Below are 21,214 nucleotides of genomic sequence, written 5' to 3'. Positions count from 1 at the left end.
ATTCGTTACAAGATTGCTTTAACTTTACCTTATTAACCGAATTACCTTATTTACCTTATAAACCTTATTAGCGAGGTTCCACGCTTCGTAGAATTTATATTCAATTGGTGAAGGTACGAGGTGCGTACAAAAAGGTTTCCACCTTGTCTCACTCGGTCGACTAAGAAGATGTTGGTTTTCGAAATAGGATATTTTGATCGAGAACTAATCTGGAGACTGGGGCGAGCAGCGTGACTCCTACATATCCGCCAACATACAGAACGGAATGTGGTGAGTTTTGCCAGGAATTGTCTTGCAATATATTGTCTCGTGGAGTATTGTCTTGCGATGGCGAAACTGGAGATCTGTTAAACTGGAAAAACCCGCGGATATCGATGACTTTTGAATTTGTTGTCGAGAGCATGATCCTGAACATCTTGCTCCTGTACATGTAAGTTTCAGTCGGTCATAGTTTCCGAAATTTGCTAAAAACTATCAATACCACCACAGTGAACTTTGTCCATAATTGTGCTTCCGTAACAGTCTACGCAATAGTATCGGTTACCGTATCCTTGGTAGCGGGCGGATATAGTGAGTCATCGAAACCAAGCTCTTGTCTCTTGATTATGGCACATTCCAATGTAAACGAAATTTGGGCAACCTATAGTAAAATCTGTACACAACTACATATGCGATACTGTTACAAATGTCTGTTATGTAAATTTATGTATTATAAACATTTATGTAAAAAAGGACACACGTAACCATTTTCGACGATTCCGAAATGTGTTTTTGTGTTGTCATGTTGGAGATATTCACAAAAACTGTCAATTACATTAGGATTCCATTACCTCTCATTCTAGCAGGCAGGTGGCCAAATTTTTGTATAGGCCAGCCAAACTGAAATCAATGATACTATTCATGTTTAATGTAATTATGAGAAAATGACACATTCATGGGTCTCAATTCAATTGAACTTCAACTTGAAAACACACCATGTATGTTTTTCATTAGGTTACATGTGGAAACAGACAAATAAAATGTAGTGCAACTTTGCACATATTTATAGATTTATTGAAAATTGTTTCAGGTGATCAGTACCGGTCTCACACTACGTTAGCCCAGTTCTTATATAATTCATATTCACTTTTATCTCTGCGTTATCAAAAATGACTATCTCTCTGGTCAACGTCATATGCAAAATAACATATGCAGAACTATGTCGAAACACGCCCATCTATTCCTTGTTCAGGTGCAATGGTAAAGTAGTTTGATCACTATTCGAACTCGCACGTTTATTATTTTTATTCCTATCTGCACTGTTAAAAGTATATTATAGTCATTGATATTGCTTCAAATAGGGTGCTCTCTTCCCACCACCCCATAAGTCTATTTGAGTGTTAATAGTGCAAATGATTAGTCGTAGTTTGCTAAGCAATTTTTTTGAAAATTATTCTGTAGATACAACGAAATAATTGTATTTCCAGAGATATACGTTTACAAAGTAGCCATAAGTATTCAAACCTTGAGAAAAATTTCTCATACCTCGATTATATAATTATGTCGTTTTTCCTATCGCCCAATAATTGCTCAGCATTCAATACATAAGCGATCGCCAACCAGAAGCATTCGTCGTCTTGAATTGCGTCGCATCGGAACTCTCTCCTACGTTTGGTGTTTAATTTACGTATGTATTGCACAAAGTTCTGCATTTTCGCTAATATTTCGCCATCTCATTATCTCTGATCTACTTTTTAAGAAATAATATCTACATCTATGCTGTAAGTTTATTGTCGTCTTCTTCATTGATCGACCATGTATGTCAGTGATACCGCACTTTCCAATAACTTCTAATTCTCTTATCATCTGCACCCACAAAAAAATGTGATTATTCAGAGATGGGTAAACCTCAAAAAATTTCTCTCATAATTATAACCACCGCATTGAAAATCAAGTAAAGTGCAATAGTCGATGTAGCGATCTATCCATCAAAGATTATTTCATGATACCTTCTTTAGTCTAGCACAATCTACAAACCGTCGCTTTTTCTATTTTACTTGCACGACATCGAATATAGTTGCCTTTCACATCAGCGAGTTAAGTATAAGTTGCTACATTTAAGCCTACTTCAAGATGATGAGGTATCATCACATATAGATTTAAATGAAGTATTTTGCGAATATAGTGAAATAAAAGGCTGTGCAGCATCGCAGCGGTTGCAGGTATATGAAAAAGGTTCTTCAGAATGTTAACCTCATCAACACGTTTCACTGGCAATTAAAATCGTTGCGATACACTCATTAAAAAAATAATTATTAGTTTCGCCAGATCCTATTCGAGAAAAGTAACTTTAAGAATGAAAGAACCCAAGCCCCTTAGGGCCCGAAAGAACAAATAATGGTAATATGCATTCAGTAATAATTCTCTGCCACTTCGTCTTATATCGCGAATAAGATGTGTGTTAAGGTATCGAACATTGATGTTACAGATTGATAAAGGAATTCGGAGGAGTGTAAAATGGATGTCAATCGCATCATTTTCGGGGGGATGAGATCACAACCGATCGCATCGACGATATCGATGCTCATAAGCGTGTTGCTATACGTCATATATTCGAATGTTCCTTACTCTTCGACGAATGTTCCTTCCAAATCGCTATTGCCATCTTACGATTTCATAGTCGTGGGCGGTGGTTCTGCAGGTATGGTTTTTCATATTATCCACGCGAAGTTCCTAAATCTGATAAAAGTGTGTCAAAGATAAGTGCATCGGTGTGTTTGCGTTCGAAGATGTTCGCGTTACCGCTCCTAACACGAGGAATTGACGCAAAAGTTTAACAATTCAGAAATCGCAATTTTTTTGTCAAATTTCCCTTCGCAACTCTGTCAATCCACTAGATATATTAGCAATGTTGTACGTTATTTCTACATACTAACTCCGAAATTTTAACATCTAATTTTCTTCGTCTAAATATATTTTCTGTTTACTTTGTAAACGTACTTTTGCGTTATCGCGAATTTCGATTCGCAATTTCGACAAATTATCTCTCTCGATGTTTTGAAATTAGGCTACGCACTTTCGATTCACAGATATTTGTGACGTTAAACTGAATTAAGATTTGTTAGATATGTTTTCTTTAAAATACTCTGTAACTTTACACGATGACAGGTGCCGTGGTAGCAAGTCGCTTGTCCGAAATGGAAGAATGGAACGTACTCCTCCTCGAAGCAGGTGGCGATGGAAATGCTGTGTATGATATTCCTTCTCTTGCCGACAATCTGCAGCTCACCAAAATCGATTGGGAGTATACGACGGAACCCAATAATAGTTACTGTCGAGGTAAATAGTGTCGAATTATATCGACTTAGAAGATGGGTAAATACATAATTACAAAGACAATAATGCATCTCCTAATCACCCACGTCTAATGCTCTATTTTTTACGGTTTAAAGAGGGGGAAGTAGATAAAATTATATCACGCTTGGAAAGGATTATAAAATGTAATTTATGGCAATAAGAGCAAACGAAGCGTGTAAATAAGCAAATCTTTCTAAAACATTCTCAATTGGTCACAATTCAGTTCTAACGTATATTGCCGCTGAACTCACCAGGGGCGAAAAATGAGAAATCTGAAATTTTTTATTTTACAACTATTAAAAACATATAAGTATTGTTGCCAAAATTAATATTGCTTTGTATTAAAATATATAAATGTGCAGATTTATTTATTTGAAGTAACAAGACTTGAAATTTATTGATATGTATATAGGTCCAATAGGTAGATTTAGGCATACCTAATATCAAATTTAAATAGAAGAATGAATCTATCGCCAAGCCCAAATGTATATGAAAAGTGAATTAATAACCGAAGAACAACAATATTTGTTAATGAATTATTCGCAACGCTTTCGACGTACTTTAACGTAAATTATACCCACAGCGATGGAGAATGGTCGTTGCCGCTGGCCACGTGGCAAGTTGCTTGGAGGTAGCAGCGGAATAAACTCCATGCTTTACGTCCGTGGTGCCAAAAAAGACTACGACATCTGGGAACAGCAAGGCAATCCAGGATGGTCGTATCAGGATGTGCTGCCTTATTTTCTCAAATCCGAAGACAATCGAAATCACAGCTACGCCAAAACACCGTATCATTCGACCGGCGGGTACTTAACCGTAGAAGAACCACAATGGCGCACTCCCCTGGCCGCTGCGTTCATTCAAGCCGGCCAAGAAATGGGTTACGAGAGTAGGGATATTAATGGAGAACGGCAAACTGGCTTTATGATTCCTCAAGGCACCATCAGAGATGGTAGCCGCTGCTCCACGGCGAAAGCCTTCTTGCGGCCAGCCAGGATGCGGAAAAATTTACACGTCGCCATGGAAGCGTATGTTACCAAAATTTTAATAGGTTCGTCGTCGAAGAAGGCTTACGGCGTAGAGTTCGTTAGAAACGGACAGACGTTACGCGTACGTGCCAACAAGGAGGTGATCGTTTCCGGAGGAACTATCAATAGCCCCCAGTTGTTGATGTTATCGGGAATAGGACCAAAAGAACACTTATCGGAACACCGTATACCAGTGATTCAGGATTTAAGAGTGGGTCATAATCTTCAAGATCATGTAGGATTGGGAGGCCTTATGTTCTTGGTGAATGAGGAAATTTCGTCCATAGAGAGCAAGATGACTAATATCAGCTATATCCTAGAATACGCCATGTCCGGTGATAGTCCTTTGTCTACCTTAGCAACAGTGGAGGGAACATGTTTTATCAATACCAAATACGCGAATGCCTCCGATGACTTCCCAGACATACAACTGCATTTTATGTCATCGGGACCAAATACCGAAATTTTTAGGGAAGATCGTGGACTGACCAGAGAATTCTACGACGCTGTATATGGTAAGCTTGGCGGTAGGGGCTCGTGGAGCGCGTTTCCCGCGCTTTTAAGACCAAAAAGCAGAGGTGTTATCAAGCTTCGCAGCAACAATCCGTTCGATCATCCATTGATTTATCCGAATTATTTCAAGGAGCCAGAAGACATGGCGACATTGGTCGAAGGAGCTAAGTTTGTGTTTGAATTGAGTAAGACGGCTTCGTTCAAACGTTACGGGAGCGAAATGAATCCGACACCATTTCCTGGCTGCAAGCATATTCCCATGTATAGCGATTCTTTCTGGGAGTGCATGGCCAGATTTCTTCCCGTGACTATATATCACCCCGTGGGTACTTGCAAAATGGGGCCTAAGTCGGACGCGAACGCCGTCGTAGATTCGCGGCTTCGGGTTCATGGAGTTGCTGGACTTCGAGTCATAGACGCCTCAATAATGCCAAACCAAGTGAGTGGTAATACCAATGCGCCAACTATTATGATTGGTGAGAAGGGTGCTGACATGGTAAAGGAGGATTGGTTGAGGAAACAGGGTTCAGATTGATGGCAACTTTTGTAGATTAATTTTAAGCGACAGTCGAAGATGGTATACCGCGGGGGGTAGGCTTCCACATGTCATTTAGCAATTAAGTCAGACAAATTTACCAAATATCTAGCTGCACAAACTGTAAAGTACAAATTAAATAATAAAAATAAACAATTTTAAGGGACTGCTAGTAGTATTCGTAATATAAACATGCGGTTTTGAATTGAAAATAAATCTTCATGGCCTATTACGAACAACAGAGCTCATGTCACAATATCGTTGAGGCTATCGCGTTCAGTTATTTCAGATAGTTTCTTTCTCTCCCACATATACTAACATGGACTATCTTACACCTGCGCGCGCTATGTTTTGTGAGCGACTATACTCGGCAAGATGCCATAAATACTTTCTGCAACATTAGAGGACGTTAATGTGGGGCCGCGCTGGCGATAAAACCCTTCGTCTTGTTTACCCTAATCGAGCGAACGGAAAGAGTATAAAATTAGTAATGTAAAAAGGCAACTTCTTATAATTACGATCGAACTTCACTTATGTTAACTTCGTTTCATCCTATAATTATATTTCATCTGCCTCGTTCTCGACGTTACCAATGTGGATGTTCAGAAATGTAGCAGCTCTAAATGAATACCCTTCATTTTGCTGTGATGATATTTCTTCCGAGATGCAATTAACGATCAGTTTGGTGAAGAATCCCACAATCTGAGGCCAATTTTACTGCTTTGCGTTCCTTGGAGCTTGCAACCCGGTCTGACTGGAGTATTTTCTTAGTAAGGTCTCTCTTTCTTCCTTTCGAAACACATTCAAAACTAACCTTTACCTATTTTGTTTCGACACAGGTCTAACCTCTAGACGTCCAGTCACACGTTAATTGTCGTCTTTTATATCTGTAGATGTCCTCTGCCTTTGAATCCTTGGATAACATTAGCAGATTTCAGAATTCAACATTGGGCCCCTGTCTTACATACAACATCCTTTACTATAACCAGGAAAAAAGTTGCTATACATGCACTAGGCGCCCTGAGCGTCTACAGGAACATAAGAAGAAAGTCTTGTCTTCGTGATGTACAGACGCTGTGGTAGTATCCGTGTATTCCCTTGTCTTAGATAGACAGAGAAAGAAATATAAACTACTTATTCTATAAAATCTGGCAAAGGACTGTGAATTTTCTGCTTATTCTGCAGTTTCTATAATTATACATAAAACGACTTTCCTTACTAATGCAACTAGTGTAGTCGCCTGTTTTACGGCATAAGCTCACGTGTATACGAATAAGAAATATATAACTAATTGGCTAACCTTGCTTCTTACATTTATGTTATGACCACGAAGTAAATACTTGGTTATCACAGAAGGCAAACATGAACTATTGTTCTTAAATTATGGTTTTAGTTACACGTGTATTTGATATCTGGTACTATTTGCGCCTCGAAATACTCAATAAGTCTTTGATAAGATTAACAAAAGTTGGAAATGGTCAGAGCCTGAAAAGTTGGCCATATCTGAGCTCTTTATTTCCAAACATCTATGTGTAACACAAGCGTTATTAATTTATATTCGTTATGATATTGTTTGATGCCGAAAGATTCCCTACTACCTACTACTAAGGAGAGGAAATGAATAAAATTTTATATTTGCCCACTTGAAACTAAACACATCGGTTTGTAAAGCTTCAGAATTAGATTTCCAGTGATAAGCAATATTAGTATTTACGTCGGTTGTCGTCCACTGTATGCGCACAAGGGTCTAGCTGATGGATTAGGGTTATGATGCTAACGAAACCTCGGAATACGAAAACGATTCGATGGAGATTGTTCACAAGGTACCGGATATTTAAATCGTCTAACTGCCGATGTGAGTTATATTTATTAACCTTATTTGTAACATTCTGCCAACTTATCTACTCAATTGTCAAAACAGGTGTTGGTTTTCGAAAAAGAATATTTTGATCGAGTACTGAGCTGGAGACTGGAGCTAGAAGAGTGACGGCCATATTACCGTCAACATACAGAAAGGAATGTGATGAGTCTTGCCAGAAATTGTCTTGCGATATATTGTCTCGTAGAGTATTGTCTTGTGACGAGCATTGATGGCGAAGCTGGAGAAACGTTACGTCCCCTCGGATATCAATGACTATTGAATTTGTTGCTGGGAGCATGATCCTGAACAACTTTTTTCTGTACATGTAAGCTTTAGTCGATCATAGTTTCTGAATTATTTTCTAAAAGCTATCAATACCACTGCAGTAAACTTTGTCTACAATTATGCCTCCGTATCAGCGTATGCGATAGCATTCGTTACCGTATCCCTGGTAGCGGACGGGTATGGTGAGTCACCGAAACCAAGCTCTTATCTTCTGTTTATAGCACATTCCAATGTGAACCAGATTTGGGTAACCTATAGTAAAATCTGCACACAACTACATGTGCGACACTGTTACAAATGTCTATTATAATTCAATTTATGTAAGGAAGGACACACATCACCGATTTCGACGATCCTGAAATGTGTTATTATATTATACAAACAATATCAATTACATTAGGTTTTCATTACCTCTCAATTGAACATGCAAACGGCTACATTTTTGTATGGACCAACCTAACTTTGACTCAATGATATTATTCATTCTTTTTTCGCATAATTACATTAATGATGAATAGTATCATTCATCAAGACAAATCCATGGGTTACTGGTTGGGTTATATTCATATCTTGTCTTTGTGAGATGGCCGGTAACACTAGAGTAGCAATTATAAATTCCTATTTCGTGCGATTTTATCAGTATATTCTCAATTCAATTACTACGATTTATTATTATTCACATTTACGAAACATACTTCGGTATTCAACTTAAAAACACACCATGTATATTTGTCATTAGAATACGTGTGCAAATAGAAAGATAAGATATAGTGCAATGTTTCGTATATCAAAAGGTTCATTGAAACTTATTTCAGGTTGTCCATGCCGGCCACATACTACGCTAGACCATTCCACACCTAATTCACATTCATTTTTATCTTTGTGTTATCGAAAATCGCTATCTCTCTCCTGAATGTCATATGCAGAATGACTTATGCTGAACTATGTCCAAACACAGTCATCTATTCCATATTCAGGTGCAACGGTAAAATAGATTGGTCACAAATCGAACCCGCACGTTTATTACTTTTATTCCCATCTGCACTGTTAAAAGTATATTATAGTCATTGATATTGCTTCAAATAGGGTGCACTCTTCCCACCAACCCATAAGTCTACTTCAGTTTCAATAATGTGAACGATTAGTCGCAGTTTGCTAAATGATCTTTTGAAAAGTGGTCTGTCGCTACAACGAAATAATCGTATGTCTAAAGATATATGTTTACAAAGTTGTTTTAAGTATTCAAACCTTGGAAAAGTTTCTCATGCTTCTACTACATAATTATGCTGTTTTTCATGTCGCGCAATAATTGCTCAGAATTCAGTACATAAGCGATCGCTCGCCAGAAGCATTCGTCGTCTTGGGTCACGTCCCATCGGAAGTTTCTTTTAGATTTCGTGTTTAATTTACGTATGTATTGCACAAATTTCTGTATTTTCGCTAATATTTCGCCATCTCATTACCTCTGATCTACTTTTTAAGAAATAATATCTACATCTATGCTGTAAGTTTATTGTCGTCTTCTTCATTGATCGACCATGTATGTCAGTGATACCGCACTTTCCAATAACTTCTAATTCTCTTATCATCTGCACCCACAAAAAAATGTGATTATTCAGAGATGGGTAAACCTCAAAAAATTTCTCTCATAATTATAACCACCGCATTGAAAATCAAGTAAAGTACAACAGTCGATGTAGCGATCTATCCATCAAAGATTATTTCATGATACCTTCTTTAGTCTAGCACAATCTACAAACCGCCGCTTTTTCTATTTTACGTGCACGACATCGAAAATAGTTGCCTTTCTCATCAGCGAGTTAAGTATAACTTGCTACATTTAAGCCTACTTCAATGATCAGGCATCATCACATATAGATTTAAATGAAGTATTTTGCGAATATAGTCAAATAAAAGGCTGTGCAGCATCGCAGCGGTTGCAGGTATATGAAAAAGGTTCTTCAGAATGTTAACCTCATCAACACGTTTCACTGGCAATTAAAATCGTTGCGATACACTCATTAAAAAAATAATTATTAGTTTCGCCAGATCCTATTCGAGAAAAGTAACTTTAAGAATGAAAGAACCCAAGCCCCTTAGGGCCCGAAAGAACAAATAATGGTAATATGCATTCAGTAATAATTCTCTGCCACTTCGTCTTATATCGCGAATAAGATGTGTGTTAAGGTATCGAACATTGATGTTACAGATTGATAAAGGAATTCGGAGGAGTGTAAAATGGATGTCAATCGCATCATTTTCGGGGGGATGAGATCACAACCGATCGCATCGACGATATCGATGCTCATAAGCGTGTTGCTATACGTCATATATTCGAATGTTCCTTACTCTTCGACGAATGTTCCTTCCAAATCGCTATTGCCATCTTACGATTTCATAGTCGTGGGCGGTGGTTCTGCAGGTATGGTTTTTCATATTATCCACGCGAAGTTCCTAAATCTGATAAAAGTGTGTCAAAGATAAGTGCATCGGTGTGTTTGCGTTCGAAGATGTTCGCGTTACTGCTCCTAACACGAGGAATTGACGCAAAAATTTAACAATTCAGAAATCGCAATTTTTTTGTCAAATTTCCCTTCGCAACTCTGTCAATCCACTAGATGTATTAGCAATATTGTACGTTATTTCCTCATACTAACACCGAAATTTTAAGTTCTAATTTCCTTCATCTAAATATATTTTCCGTTTACTTCGTAAACGTATCTTTGCGTTATCGCGAATTTCGTTTCTTAATTTCAACAAATTATCTCTCTCGATGTTTTGAAATTAGACTACGGACTTTCGAGTCAAAGATAGTTGTGACGTTAAATTGGATTAAGATTTCTTGGATATATTTTATTTAAAATGCAGTGTAACTTTGCACGATGACAGGAGCCGTGGTGTCAAGTCGCTTGTCCGAAATAGAAGATTGGAACGTACTCCTCCTCGAAGCAGGTGGCGATGGAAGTGCTATCTATGATATTCCTTCTCTTGCCAACAATCTGCAATTCACCAAAATCGATTGGGAATACACTACGGAACCCAACAAAAATTACTGTCGAGGTAAAAAGTATGGAATTATATCGACTTATAAATAATAACAGCAAATAGATAATTACAAAAGCAAAACTGCATCCGCTAATCATCCATGTCTAACGCTCTATTTTTTACGGTGGAAAGAAGGGGAAGTAGATAAAATTATATCACTCTTGAAAAGGATTATAAAATACAATTTATGGCAGTAAGAACAAACGAAGCGTGTAAAGAAGCGAATCTTTCTAAAACATTCGCAAATAATCCCAATACAGTTCTAACGTATGTTGTCGCTGAACTTTCCAAATGCGATAAAATGACAGATCTAAAATTTTTTATTTTGTAATTACTAAAAAGATACAGGTATTATAGCCATAATTAATATTGCTTTGTATTAAAATATATAAATGTGTTTGTATACAAATACAAAACATATAAATGTGCGGACGTATTAATTTCAAGTAATACCACTTGAATTTTATTGATTTGTATATAGTACCAATAGGTAGATTTAGGCACACCTAATTCAAATCTAAATCGAAGAATGAATCTATCGCCGAACCAAAAGATATATGTAATATCGTGATATAATGTGTTTACAAAGAGTGGACAATAGAGATGTTAATCAGACAGAAAAAGACGATTGTTGTTCAACCTGAACTATTCACGCCAAACGTACAGAAAACAGCGCAACTAAATAACTAGATAGCAACTCGACTTTTACCAAAACGCAATCAACACTCTCTCGGCAACGCCACTCGCAACCTCTGTCTCCGCTCAACCCGCACTCGGTTCCTCGACTCACACTCTGTTTCTCGACTAACGCTCTGGTCGTTGCCGCATTCTGTTGTCTTTTTCCTAGGCCCACCGCACACGTGTTCTGCAGACGCTCGTGGCCAGGGTCACGTAGGTCTTTTCCACGAAACTATGCACTTGAAAAGACCGATGACACATTGATGGGCCCGACGGCGCCTCGGCTCTCGCGACATTGTTCATAATTCGCCCGATATTTCTTAGGCCTTTCGTCCACGATACTACATATATAATCGTGAATTAATAACCAAACGACAACAATATTCGTTAATGAATTATTCGCAACGCTTTCGACGTACTTTAACATAAATTATACCCACAGCGATGGAGAATGGTCGTTGCCGCTGGCCACGTGGCAAATTACTTGGAGGTAGCAGCGGAATAAACTCCATGCTTTACGTCCGTGGTGCCAAAAAAGACTACGACATCTGGGAACAGCAAGGCAATCCAGGATGGTCGTATCAGGATGTGCTGCCTTATTTCCTAAAATCTGAAGACAATCGAAATCATAGCTACGCCAAAACACCGTATCATTCAACCGGCGGGTACTTAACCGTAGAAGAACCACGATGGCACACTCCTCTGGCCGCTGCGTTCATTCAAGCCGGCCAAGAAATGGGATACGAGAATCGAGATATTAACGGAGAACGGCATACTGGCTTTATGATTCCTCAAGGCACCATCAGAGATGGTAGCCGCTGTTCCACGGCGAAAGCCTTCTTGCGGCCAGCCAGGATGCGGAAAAATTTACACGTCGCCATGAAAGCGTATGTTACCAAAATTTTAATAGATCCGTCAACGAAAAGGGCTTACGGCGTAGAGTTCGTTAGAGACGGGGAAACGTTGCGCGTACATGCCAACAAAGAAGTGATCGTTTCCGGTGGAGCTATTAATAGCCCCCAGTTGTTGATGCTGTCAGGAATAGGACCTAGAGAACACTTATCAGATCACGGTATAGCAGTGATTCAAGATTTAAGAGTAGGCCATAATCTTCAAGATCATATAAGCGTGGGAGGCCTTATGTTCCTGGTGAATGAAGAAATTTCAGCCATAGAGACCAAGATAACTAATATCAGCTATATCCTAGAATACGCCATATACGGAGACGGTCCTTTGACTACCTTAGCAACAGTGGAGGGAACATGTTTTATCAATACCAAATACGCGAATGCCTCCGATGACTTCCCAGATATACAACTGCATTTTGTACCATCGGGACAAAATAGCGAAATTTTTATGGAATATCGTGGACTGACCAGAGAATTCTACGACACCGTATATGGAAAGCTTGGCGGTAGGGGCTCGTGGAGCGCGTTTCCCGCGCTTTTAAGACCAAAAAGCAGAGGTGTTATCAAGCTTCGCAGCAACAATCCGTTCGATCATCCATTGATTTATCCGAATTATTTCAAGGAGCCAGAAGACATGGCGACATTGGTCGAAGGAGCTAAGTTTGTGTTTGAATTGAGTAAGACGGCTTCGTTCAAACGTTACGGGAGCGAAATGAATCCGACACCATTTCCTGGCTGCAAGCATATTCCCATGTATAGCGATCCTTTCTGGGAGTGTATGGCCAGATTTGTTCCCGTGACTATATATCACCCCGTGGGTACTTGCAAAATGGGGCCTAAGTCGGACGCGAAAGCCGTGGTAGATTCTCGGCTTCGGGTTTATGGAGTTGCTGGACTTCGAGTCATAGACGCTTCGATTATGCCAAACCAAGTGAGTGGTAATACCAATGCGCCGACTATTATGATTGGTGAGAAGGGTGCCGACATGATAAAAGAGGATTGGTTGAAGAAATAGGGTTCGGATTGATTGCTACTTTTGTAAATTCATTTTAAGCGACTGTTAGTAGTATACCATTACGTAATAAAAACATACGGTTGTGAATTGAAAACAAATTTTCATTATGTATCGCGTATGGCGGAGCACGGTTTAAAATATAGCCTTGTTTTATAAAATTAGACGATCAAACGAAATTAACTTAAGTGAAGTTCGATTATAATTATATGAAGAAACATTCTTTCGAATATATATCGTAATACTGCATCCGTCCTCTAGATATCATAATGTTTAATGTAGTATGATCGCACGTACTTTGTTAGGATAAGAAAAATGTTTCGTACATGTATAATAGTATAAACTATGTGTTATGCAATAAAATAGTTATTACAATAATTTGTCTTTGATTTCGTCATGTATCGTGCGAACGTTGAGTTTGATATAATTGCACCTTCAAGAGGAAATGTAGTACAATAAAATACTATAATATGTTCAACGCGTCGAAGCGATAAACGTAAGCAAAACGAGAGTGATACAGATGCAACTGTTGGCTGCCGACTAGTGACATTCGAGAAATTAACATTTTAAGTAACTTTTCTTATACATGTATCTGTTGGTCGGAAACTATAGTTCCTAAGGAAAAAAACTATAGTTGCGAATATAGTTTTCGAAATATTTGCAAAAACCAGCAGTGGATAATCAGCACTGGTTTTTGCGCATGAAATAATTTATCGGATAATAGAAGTAGTTCGGTATCTCATGAACAATACCTGGACAAATAGAGAGAGTAAGACGGACAATGCTAAAGCCATTCTTGTATTCAAATGCAAGGAGGTCATTATGAACACTTCTTAAGAAGCTATACAGAGAGAGTTTGTTAATGTACAAATTCACTGTAACTCGAAAGCGAGGAAAAATAGGATACGTGTTTGCAAGAACGTCCTTTCTTGTACAGAATCTACAGCCGCACCGGTTTCTGGATGCTACGAGAAATTCTGCATAATTAAGGAATACAATTGTGTAGTATCAGGGAAAAGGGCCTAAGAAACATCGAGTTAACCATGGACCCACCGCGTGAGAAGAAACACCCAACAGATCTCACAAAGGACATGACCTAACAAACAAACACTCACCACACTAAAGAAATAAATCAATCAAATTCGAAGATGGTATCCCACTGGGGGTAGCCATCCACATGTTATATTATTATACCACTAAGCTATAATACTTTACCAAATGTCCTACTGGACAAATTGTGAAATGTAAATAAATAAATAAAAAAAAAAAAGAAATGTCGCGAGAGCCAAGGCGCTGTCGGGTCTATCAATGTGTCCTGGGTCTTTTCAAGTTCATAGTTTAGTAGAAAAGACCTACGTGACCCTGACTACAAGCGTCTGCGGAACACGTGTGCGGTGAGCCTAGCAAAAGACAAAAGAGATGCTACATCAGCCAGAATGCGAGTTGAGAAGCGCAGTGTGAGTTGAGAGGTCACAGAGTGTGAATCGAGAAGTCAGAAAGTGCGAGTGGAGAAACGGGATAGTATGATAATAAGACGTACGACGATATTGTAATCGGTCCTTTTGTTATTGAGTATCGCTTATTAAACTACACTAAACTCTAAATAAAACATCATTACTTGTCCTTACTCTAAGATCCATACGTTACTACAATTGTATAATCATTATAGAGATTGGATATACAGTATAGTTAAGTACAGTTTGAAAAAGTGAAAAATACTATATTTACTATAAGCATTTCTAGTTTAACTAGAAAGAATAGAAATATGTGTTAGAGGTACATAACACCATATATCTCGTGCACATATACGTGTAAAAATAAATAAAAATGTACACTAAACAATAAAAGATATATTTCCGCGTACATACATTTACAATATACCATATCTAAACGCAATTCGAACTTCAGGTGAGATAAATAAAAGAAATTCACAGTCACTATCGGAGCCGAAAGCCAAGGTTCCTCTGTATTCTACTTATTTTATTTACATTTATTTAGCAAAAATTCGAAAAGTAAATAAAATCACGGAGCCGTTATCGTTGTACTTTCACTCCATTTTTCTAGCTGTTATCAAATTTTCATTTCAGTTATTCGGAGGTAGAGAATTACGAATTTCCAACTGTCATTTTTTCAACACTAATTTTATTCCAATTTCTCAAAAGATATGAGGTCCTTTCATGAAATTTCAGGAAAACTATTATCACCTTTTAAAGGATGTAGGAATGCTTTTTTACACTGAATATGCGTAATTTACGATGTTGCAAAATAATTTCTCAAAATACCTCGTTCGCGTGATTATCAGCAAAATAGCACTCGTCGCTTTGCGTTCCACTATATCGTTGCTCAATGTTACGTTTAACGTTTTGTAGATATTACAAGATATATATATTTTTATCTTTGAAATAAATTTTCTTGTAGTTACAACCTTTTATCAAGGACAAATTTAAGGTAGAAATAATTTCGAAAAAATAATAAACTGAATAAAACCGTGACGCTTATGTGTAATGAATCGTCAAAAGCGACCAAGAGATCTCAAAATATTTTTTGTAAGTATGCACATTAATTTAATGACATGTCAGCATCACCCAAATGTGTTCATTAATAATTCTCTATTACTTCGTCTTATCTTGCGAATAAGATTATTGTGAATGTATCATAACATAATATTACAGACTGACAAAGAAAATAGGAGAAGTACAAAGTGGATATCGAAGCATTTCGGAGGGATGAAAACAGAACCAACTGTACCGGTGCTTTTGATGTTTTTATGCGTATCGTTTTCTATCATCATCATCATGTATGTATCACGTATTCTATTGTGCCCTACTCTTCGACGAGTGTTCCTTCCAAATTACTGTCACCAGTTTACAACCTATTAGTCATGGTGGGTTATTCTTTTTTCATTACGTCGTTAGAAAATTCCATTTTTTGATCAATTGATACGAGAATTTTTCAACTTACACGTCTCAATATTTTACCAATGCAAATTTCATATAACGGCTCTATCTTATGTATAGCATATTAGTGACGTTGTGCGTCGTTTCTATATGTTAACGACTATATTTTAACATCTTGTTTTCTTCATATTTTTATTTCTTTGTTTTCTTCAATATGTATTTTAGGTTTGTTTTGTAATCATATTTAGAATTCATCGAGAATTTCATTTCGTAATCTCGACTAACTGTCTCCCTTTCTCGATATTTCGAAACAAAACTACATACTCTTGCCTTAAAAATACTTATAACTTTTAATTATTTTCAGTCGTCTCAACTACGTTCTATTTAAAATGTATCGTCAATTTGCACGATTACAGGAGCCTTTATGGCGAATTGCTTGTTCAAAATAGAAGATTGGGACGTACTCCTCCTGGAAGCAGATGGCGATGGAAGTGCTACATATGACATTTTTTTACCGGACAGTGTGTAGTCTGAAATCGATTGGAAATACAGGGTGGAATCTAATGAACTGAAATTCGTTAGAGACAGAGATACATAGCGCGTTCGTGCCAACAAAGTGATCGTTTCCGCGGGACTTATCGGTAGTTCACAGTTGCGGATGATATTGGGAATAGGACCTAGAGAACACTTCTCCGAACACTGTATACCAGTGATTCAGGATTTAAGAGTGGGCCATAATCGTCAGGACCATATAAGTGCGGAGAAGGGGTTACGTTCTTGCTGCATGAAGAAATTGCACTCGTAAAGAGTAGGTTGTATAATATTAGCAACGTAATAGAATACGTCATATTCGGAGAGGGTCCTTGGACCAACGTAGGAAATATCTAAGGAATAGCTTTTATCAATAAAAAATACGCGAATGCCTTCGACGATTTCCCAGACATACAACTGTACTATTATTCATCGAAGCAGATCTTGGACAACATTAGAGAGATTCGTGGATTGACCAGAGAATTCTACGACGCCGTATATGGAGAGCTACACGACAAAGTCCTGTGGAACGCGAATCATACGCTTTTAAGACTGAAAAGCAGAAATGTTATCAAGTTTTGAAGTAAAAATCCTTTCGATTATCTATTGATTTATCCGAATGATTTCAAGGAGCCAGAAGATATGGCGACATTGATCGAAGGAGTTAAGTTTGTGCTCGAGATGAGTAAAACTGCTTCATGCAAACGTTACGGGAGCAAAATGAATTCGAAACCATTTTCTTGCTCCAAGCACATTCTGATGTATACCGATCTATACTGGAGGGACATGATCAAACTTTATCTCTCGACTATATTTCAGTCCGTGTAAACTAGCAACATGGGGCCTAAGTGGGACTCAGAAGCCGTGGTAGGTCCTTGGCTTCGAGTTTACGGAATTACTTGATTTCGAGTTATGGGCTGTTCGATTATGCCCTACATAGTCAATGCCAATGCCAATGCGCCGACTCACATAGCCGCTAAGAGAGGATCGGATGTGATAAAAGAAGTATAGTTGTAGGAACGGAATTCAAATCAATAGCTGTCTTTGTAAATTAATTTTATGGGATTGTTACTTTTGAATGTAAAATAAATTTTCATGGCGTATTACGAATAGCAGAGCAGCTGTCACAACATTTTCATGTTTGATAAAATTAGACGATCAAACAAAGTTAACATAAGTGAAGTTTGGTTGTAATTATACAAATTTGCCTTTTTACATTAGTAATGTTATACTCTTTCCGTTCGCTTGTTTAGAGTAAACAAAACGAAGTGCTCTATCGCATACCCGGCCTCGCTTCAACGTTTCCTCATGTTGCAGAAAGTTTTTAAGATATTTTCCCCAGGACAATCGCTCAAAAAGGTATAGCGTGCGCAGGCGTAAGAGGGCACATGTCAGCATATGTGAGAGAGAAAGAAACTGTTTGAAAAAACTGAACACGCCAGCCCTATCCTTTTTGTAGACACCTATCGCAGTGCTATGACAGTGCAAACTCATGCTTGACATTCATTCTGAATTTAACCTAATTAGATAGTTTATATTTCTTTATAGTAGCACGATGCCTTGCCGCGTTTTGATGTCAAATTCCTAACACAGTTTTACATCAGATATTAGCATTTTGAATAAGACCTAGACGAATTTTAGCTATAACAAATGAACAGGTCGTCTTGGCAACGCATTAACACGACGCCAAAATTTGACGAGATTCCTGAGAAATTCATATTCTCAGAGAAATCCGTTAAAATAGTTAGAAGAATATGAGAGGTAGGGGAATTTGACGTATCACATTTATATTCCTGCATTTTTTCCAGTCTTTGTCTCAACTCTTCGAACGAGACATCCTCATATAATGGCGATTGAACTTCACTTATGGTAGCTTCGTTTGATCCTATAATTATATTTCTTCCGCCTCCTTCTCGGCGTTATCAATGTGATTGATGGATGAATTTAGTGATGGAGCAATTCCAAGTGAGTACCTTCATTTAGCTGTGTTGGTATTTCTCCCGAGAAGCAATCAACTTCGGTGACGAATCCGGCAATCTGAGGCTAATTTTACTGCTAAGCGTTCTTTGGAGCTTGCAACCCAGTCTGACTGGAATATTTTCTTAATAATTTCTCTCTTTCTCCCTTTCGAATAACATTCAAAACCAACATTTACCTATTTTGTTTCCATACAGTTCTAACCTCCGGACGTCCAGTCACATGTTAATTGTCATCTTTTGTGTCTGTAGATGCCCTCTGCTTCTGAATCCTTGGGTAACATTAGGAGATTTCAGGATTCAACATTGAGTCCCTGTCTAACATACAACATCCTTTACTATAATCAGGAAAAAAATTCCTACCCAGGCATTAGGCGCCTTGAGCGTCTACATGAACATAAGAAGAAAATCTTGTCTTCGTGGTGTACAGACGCTGTGGTAGCGTCCGTGTATTCCCTTGTCTTAGATGGACACAGAAAGAAATATAAACTACTTATTCTACAAAATCTGGCAAAGGACTGTGAATTTTCTGCTCATTCTGCAATTTCTATAGTTATACATAATACGACTTTCCTTACTAATGCAGCTGGTGTAGTCACCTGTTTTACGGAATGAGCTCACGAGTATACGAATAATGAATATATAAGTGTAATATCGTGATATAATGTATTTACAAGGAGTGGACAATAGAGATGTTAATCAGACAGAAAAAGACGATTGTTGTTCAACCTGAACTATTCACGCCAAACGTACAGAAAACAGCGCAACTAAATAACTAGATAGCAACTCGACTTTTACCAAAACGCAATCAACACTCTCTCGGCAACGCCACTCGCAAACTCTGTCTCCGCTCAACTCGCACTCGGCTCCTCGACTCACACTCTGTTTCTCGACTCACACTCTGGTCGTTGCCGCATTCTGTTGTCTTTTTCCTAGGCCCACTGCACACGTGTTCTGCAGACGCTCGTGGCCAGGGTCACGTAGGTCTTTTCCACGAAACTATGCACTTGAAAAGACCGATGACACATTGATGGGCCCGACGGCGCCTCGGCTCTCGCGACATTGTTCATAGTTCGCCCGATATTTCTTAGGCCTTTCGTCCACGATACTACATTCGGCCATCCTGCAATAACATCTGCCCTCAGATGTTGCCTTCTATCTCGCTGTCATCAGATGCGTCACTTTCGGCGTTTAGGACCCAAGGTTTCATAAAATCGAGGTGTGTGCGGGTCCTTCCTTCGGTACTGCTTCGCACGCTTTCTTCTTTTCTTGTAATTTCGCAGGTTCCCTTCTAGCTTACCTATGTTTCGTTCGGTTAGGCTACAGTCAAGGCAGTTGGATACCACGTGTTCGACCTTTTCGCGTAACCCCTTGAACCCGAAGTCCTTCTTAACCATAACTTCTGTTTTGGTAACCTCAAAATGCCCACGCTCGTGCGCTTGCCTGACTACTTGAGCCCGCATCGCCTTCGATACTACTATTAGCACATCGTCCTTACACTCCTTATACAAAATATTGTTTCTTACTACCTGCCCATCGGCCTGACTGCACGATGCGGCGTCCAATATCCTACGGACTTCAATGTCCTTGTTCTGTGCCCTTCTCAACCGTGCAATCAGCCCGTCTTCACTCTCCGTTACATACATAGTGCTCGGCAGGGAGTTCCTACTCGGAGCATCTACATGCTGCATACTTTTCCCCGGCCGATGACACACCTGATACTTAAACTCGCCTAGTAACAAGGCCCATCTAGCCACACGCACACACAAATCTTTCTTTCTAACTACACCTATCGGACTCGCATACTCCGAGTCTGACGATTTGATGACACCCTCGTTTGTCCACACTTCCATCAGATCATCTTCTTCCTTTCTTTCCGACGGCGCCAGTCTTCGCGGTCTTCGCGCTACCGGCTTGTCGCTTTCCAAAACTACTTTTGCGGTTATTCCGACGTCTCGCTTCTTCTCCGGCCTATACCCCCTAACGATATCTCGAATCGCTTCACGATAATGCGGTTCCTGTACGTGTGTTAGGTCTGTTTCATCAGTCTGTTCTACTACGTTAATTCTAAACACATCCGACACGTCTTTGTTAGTCTGTTCGTCAAGCCGCAAGAAAGTCACTTCGCCCCGTTTAACCCGTAACTCTACCTGATCCAGAAAATCAGTGCCTAACAACAGGCCGTGCTTCGTCAATATTTTGTTTGAAACAACGTGCAAAGTGATTGGCAGTTTACACCCATCAACCGTCATTACCTGGGTGAATTCACCCCAGGTCTCATTGCCAGCGGAACCAACACCGTCGAACTTAAGCTTGCATATACCTAGCGGTGGTGACCCTAACCTCGCATACTCGTCTGATCGAATGAACGTGAGATCACTACCCGTATCCACTAGTGCCACAAACCTACAATCATCTATCGCCACTTCCTTCACATACTTCCCCTTTTCGGATCTTGACACTACGCAAGTCTCTTTCGGTCGTGCCGTACACCTCGCTGCAATATGTCCAAATCCGCTGCACTCGGAACACCTAACACCTTCTCCCCTCTCCGGACACTTAACACTTAGATGATCCTCACTACCGCAAATGAAGCATCTTTTCTTCAT

At 38.9% G+C, this 21,214-nt stretch overlaps 4 protein-coding genes across 6 annotated transcripts in view; 2 read left to right on the top strand and 2 right to left on the bottom strand.

Annotated features, from left to right (window-relative positions):
• LOC126866570 (glucose dehydrogenase [FAD, quinone]-like) overlaps positions 1–5,585 on the top strand; it is a 12,718-nt gene extending 7,133 nt beyond the window's left edge. Inside the window, exons 1-4 of one of the 2 annotated variants that reach the window (XM_050620337.1) lie at positions 1,602–1,666; positions 2,468–2,680; positions 3,148–3,318; positions 3,920–5,584. In XM_050620337.1, coding sequence (XP_050476294.1) covers positions 2,497–2,680; positions 3,148–3,318; positions 3,920–5,412 — 1,848 coding nt within the window. In that variant the 5' untranslated portion in view covers positions 1,602–1,666; positions 2,468–2,496 and the 3' untranslated portion in view covers positions 5,413–5,584. Of the gene's footprint in view, positions 1–1,601; positions 1,667–2,467; positions 2,681–3,147; positions 3,319–3,919 lie in introns of those variants that run through there. The other variant, XM_050620339.1, reaches the window with a different exon arrangement.
• Positions 1–11,647, bottom strand: part of LOC126866789 (uncharacterized) — a 162,580-nt gene extending 150,933 nt beyond the window's left edge. The window contains exon 1 of the mRNA XM_050620744.1: positions 11,515–11,647. The gene's annotated coding sequence lies outside the window, so the exon portion shown is untranslated. The remainder of the gene's footprint in view (positions 1–11,514) is intronic.
• On the top strand, positions 1,602–13,573 carry LOC126866571 (glucose dehydrogenase [FAD, quinone]-like). Of its 2 annotated transcripts, none has more exons than XM_050620341.1 (4): positions 1,602–1,666; positions 9,768–9,980; positions 10,448–10,618; positions 11,724–13,573. In XM_050620341.1, exons 2-4 carry the CDS (start codon positions 9,797–9,799, stop codon positions 13,202–13,204), a joined length of 1,836 nt encoding a protein of 611 aa, XP_050476298.1. In that variant the 5' UTR covers positions 1,602–1,666; positions 9,768–9,796; the 3' UTR covers positions 13,205–13,573. The 2 variants fall into 2 exon arrangements, with proteins under 2 accessions (XP_050476298.1, XP_050476297.1); XM_050620340.1 differs by lacking the exon at positions 1,602–1,666 and adding an exon at positions 8,902–8,968.
• LOC126866787 (uncharacterized) lies at positions 11,412–21,214 on the bottom strand. Its single transcript, XM_050620742.1, has 2 exons — positions 19,606–21,214; positions 11,412–11,513 (listed from the first exon to the last, which is right to left on the bottom strand). Exon 1 carries the CDS (start codon positions 21,212–21,214, stop codon positions 19,784–19,786), a length of 1,431 nt encoding a protein of 476 aa, XP_050476699.1. The 3' UTR covers positions 11,412–11,513; positions 19,606–19,783.

Source organism: Bombus huntii, chromosome 6 (assembly GCF_024542735.1).
Source record: "Bombus huntii isolate Logan2020A chromosome 6, iyBomHunt1.1, whole genome shotgun sequence".
Lineage (NCBI taxonomy): Eukaryota > Metazoa > Arthropoda > Insecta > Hymenoptera > Apidae > Bombus > Bombus huntii.
Note: the sequence above shows the minus strand (reverse complement) of the source record. Positions and strands in the feature narration are given on the sequence as shown.